This window comes from Lupinus angustifolius, chromosome LG17, assembly GCF_001865875.1.
Source record: "Lupinus angustifolius cultivar Tanjil chromosome LG17, LupAngTanjil_v1.0, whole genome shotgun sequence".
NCBI classification, from domain to species: Eukaryota; Viridiplantae; Streptophyta; class Magnoliopsida; order Fabales; family Fabaceae; genus Lupinus; species Lupinus angustifolius.
In genome coordinates, this window is record NC_032025.1 from 18,040,516 (window position 1) to 18,044,966 (window position 4,451).

General features: G+C 31.3%; 1 protein-coding gene across 3 annotated transcripts in view; it reads left to right on the plus strand.

Annotated features, from left to right (window-relative positions):
• Positions 1-1,000, plus strand: part of LOC109331963 (lysosomal Pro-X carboxypeptidase) — a 4,557-nt gene extending 3,557 nt beyond the window's left edge. For all 3 annotated transcript variants that reach the window (XM_019566784.1, XM_019566785.1, XM_019566786.1), the window contains 3 exons: positions 165-244; positions 340-389; positions 671-1,000. In XM_019566784.1, coding sequence (XP_019422329.1) covers positions 165-244; positions 340-389; positions 671-810 — 270 coding nt within the window. In that variant the 3' untranslated portion in view covers positions 811-1,000. The remainder of the gene's footprint in view (positions 1-164; positions 245-339; positions 390-670) is intronic.

Below are 4,451 nucleotides of genomic sequence, written 5' to 3' on the forward strand. Positions count from 1 at the left end.
TATATATTAAAAGCCCATTCCACCTCGTGGGATCAAGATTTGGTTGTTGTTGTATATATGTAGTTGATGAGTCTATTCGGAGACACGGTGTAAAACACACTCACCCCTTTAAAATCTGAATTCTGATATGACATTCTATGCATGTTATTTCTCTGTTTTTGAAGAATATTCATGCCACATTGAAGAAATTTGGAAGCAATATCATTTTCTCAAATGGCCTATTGGACCCATGGAGTGGTGGCAGGTGATATATCTCATTTATTCTTCTCATAACTTGGCTATTATGTTTTATTATTTTCTGGATGTCAAATTCTGATAAGCAAGTTGTTTCTGTTGCAGTGTGTTGCAGAATATCTCTGAAAGTGTTGTTGCTCTAGTCACTGAAGAAGGTAAACCATTTGTTAGTATGCTTTCAGTAAATTGACTGAACTATTGTTTTTGTCATGCGGCCGCATCATTGTGATTTGGAGTCACACTGTAATCACAGTATGATGCGATTGCAGCGGTCACCGCAACTGCAATATTGTGGCCACATCAGATGATGCAGTCCGCAATTTAAATCACTGGCCATGCCATAAGCTACATCTTTTTTATTGATTACAATTGCTTGCAACTGAAGCTAACATTAATAAGCAAATGTTAATCCATTTTTATATGAATCATTTCTCAGGTGCACATCACATAGATTTGCGTGCTTCAACAAAAAATGATCCTACTTGGTTGATAGAGCAAAGGGCCACTGAAATTAAGTTAATACAAGGTTGGATCAGCGATCATTACCAGAAAAACAAAGTCATATTTGACATGTAATATATGGAACTTCTTTTATCCCACTATTCTCTGAAATTGCTTCACAATATTCAGTGCACCGTTCCCAAATAAGTATTACAGGTGTTTGGTTCATCACTTTTATTTCATCTTTTTTATGAGATTTACTTTAAGATGAACCCAACACATAATATCCATTACGATTAAATAAGCATGTGATACATTGTGTGAATGAGAGAATCCAGTAACTATGTTTCTATGTGGCTCTGCAAAACATGCTTATAGCAAATTACCTAAGAAACAATGTAGACAAATCTCAACTGCTTTGTGTGACTAATATGTAGCAATTTACTAAAGTAGCTGTCTCTCTTAAAGTACACAAAGGAGCACGACCAAATATTAGGAATTTACTTTCACTAACTTACTAGCAGGCTACATATGCATTTACATCGGTAGTAATGTGTATTACATGAATTTAATTATAGGATGACAATATAACATGTTAATAAAAATGTTATTGTAGATTACCCCATTGAAAATAGTTTCAAAGTATTTTGTTGAGAAGAAAAGTTTGAAACATTATGTAAAATAAGTTGTAGAATACTTGTTATAGTTTTTGGAAAACTTCTTTATAAACCACATTTGTTGCTGTGTTTAATGGTTTATCATCTTTGTCATGTATCAATATTTCAATCCATTTTTTCTTTGAACTCTTGAAATAGCTATGCACAATTGACTACGATTGAATATTGGTTTAGGTAAATACAATCTCATACTTTTTAATGATTAACCTTGAGATTTATTGATTGTCATAGCATACAAAACAACTATAGGAAAATTGTATTCTAATAAGCGTGAAAGGCCATAGAGATTGGGATGGAGAAATTGACAAGAATATATATGATATTTCCAATGTTTTTTTAAACATGATCTTCGTTTCAAGTACATGATTTGTCATCTTAGTAACCACCAACCTTGTACCATTATATAATCTTTCAGTTTGGTCTAAATTCCTTAATAGCATTATCGGAGTTTCCACTTTCAACTTGTTCTTATGATTTGAAATGTTAGATGTTGCATGTGAATTTAGAAATTCAGGAGTTAGTATATTGAATGTTTCACTTTCATTAGCATTAGACATATCAACTAAATCTGAACCCATATATTCATTTTCGTCACCTATAAATATAGAATATAATATTTATTAATATCATTATAATAAATATGTTAACAAAATGACTATTTAGAGAGAACTAAATAAAATCTATCTAGAATTTTACTCAGAACATAGTCTTACTCAGAATATAGTCATTGATTTGATCAACAATCTGAATTGTTGATGTAAGTATTGCTCTACATTGAAGAAATTGCTCATCCTTATGATGATGTTATAAGTTTGGGTATATGCTAGATACTATAGCATCAATTGAGCTATCATAATCTAGAATCAGAAATTCTTCTAGAATATCAACTTCATCATGACCATCATTAGACTCAAATAACTTTCCATCTTCCATCTTTAGTATCCATTTATAAAATTGCCTAATATCTCTTGCGTTGTCATGATTTTGTAAACACGTGTTTTTTGTAAGCGTTAGATTGATGCCAACGATAAGATGCATTAATTGTTGCATGCATAATATCTCAACAATACCCTCTTGGAACTATTGGTAAGATTTGTCTAAAATTCCCTCCAAATACTACAACCTTTCTTCCAATTGTTGAGCCATTTGTTGTTGTACCCATTATGTCTATCAAGTGCCTCAAAGCAAAACTTATGTGTTATTGGAGCTTCATCCTATATAATTAACTTTGTTTGTTTCAATAAGTCTGCAAGTTCAGACCCTTGATCTCAATGCAAAAGTTAGAGTTTGTCACATATGCGTTTTACCAGTACCTTCATAACCATATAAGAAAAAGATGCAACCTTGTTGATGGTTAACAACTTCCATGATATTCTGGAATATTTTACATTGTTTTTCTAGATAATATAAAATGAATATATAAACATTCATTTTATTAGTAAATACATATTAATTGAGAATAAGAATTAAATACATAAATAGCTAAGAAAATGGAAGGACCTAGAGTTGAAAAGAATATTGAAGTTTTTCTTTAACTCATTTGTATTATAATTATGTTTTTCATATATTAGCGTCTTGCCTAATTAACTTCTATGTACACATTTGGATATGGCATTAAAGGATAATATTTCAAACTTCTTCGATTTCCTTTGAGTAATTTTTCAATCTCCAATAAAGTTAGATTTTGTAGTTGTTCATCGTTAAGAACCAACCCTACAAAATGTATAAAAAAAAGTGTTGTATGATCATCAATTTCTCTAATACAACACTTTTTTTTTCCCAACAATCACATTACAATTGTTGATCATACAACCCTATGAGAGAAATACCATTTTTTCAACAATATTTTCATTATCTCTTCTCATATAAACTAGATAACCATCTTGATCAACAATTATAGATTGTTAGAATTGTTTCCGAAAATACCTAGAACGTTTACCATCTTTCATACATGTAGAAGACTTATTGCAAGAACCACATGGACCATGAATCATATATGACTTGACCAAGTTGTACAATTCAGGATCACCATTCTAATTTGGAATTTCAGCAGAGATAATTCTATCAATGTCATTTAGAGATGAATATTTGTTAGATAGATGCAAAACACTAAGCGAATGTACATGTGGTAAACCTCTCTTTTGAAATTCAATGGTGTACATATCTGAAACATCAAATAAAAAAGAATTTACATGTATACAAATTTATTTAAATAGTAACATATATCAGACAATGAATAAATTATATGGAATATATACTTACACGCAATTACTTTACCCAAAATATTCATCTTCTTTAAATCTTGAAGTAATTCTTCAAACTTCATTATGAACACTTATGAGATGATATATGGCCTATCATGTGGCTGTTAGATATTTCCTGATGATTGGTGAAATATCAATCCTAGGATCTTGAATATCATGATTCTCACGCATAATATAAAACAAGGATATAAAGTCATACCTGAATCCTTGAATCCACGTTCTCTGATCTACTCCTTTGATATACTTTTTGACAGAGTTTTGGTATGATGGTCTTCCTCAACCAAATCCTTCATTCCTTTTGGGACCTTCGTTTTCTCTCTGATGGGGAGAAGTGAAAACTATTTGTGATTTGATATCTTGGAGACCATAACCTTCCTTATGCGTTAACTTATAGGGTTCCCATTATCCCCTATAGGTTAACCTAATGGGTATCCACCCATTAAGCCCATATCTGTTACCAGCTTTTAGAAATCTATGAGGTGCCAGTAATTAGATCACTTATAATATAACCCCCTAATAAATAATCGATATCATTGTATCAAATATATGATGTCCACCTTAATTAGAAATTATAAATTTCTAACAATCTCTCACTTGGGCTTTATATCTTTCTGATACAATTATATCACATGTTCTTTAGGCGCGCATTCGTATGCTATTTACATTTAGACTTCTCCTTAATACAATCTGGTCCATCTCATATATCAACTATGGAACCACCACGACTTTCATCACATGCAAGCGTGACTCGACCACGATGATCACCATATTAATATACTCAATGACATAGATCAAATATGGATGAGTGACATGGAAATTTCATGCAATGTGATCT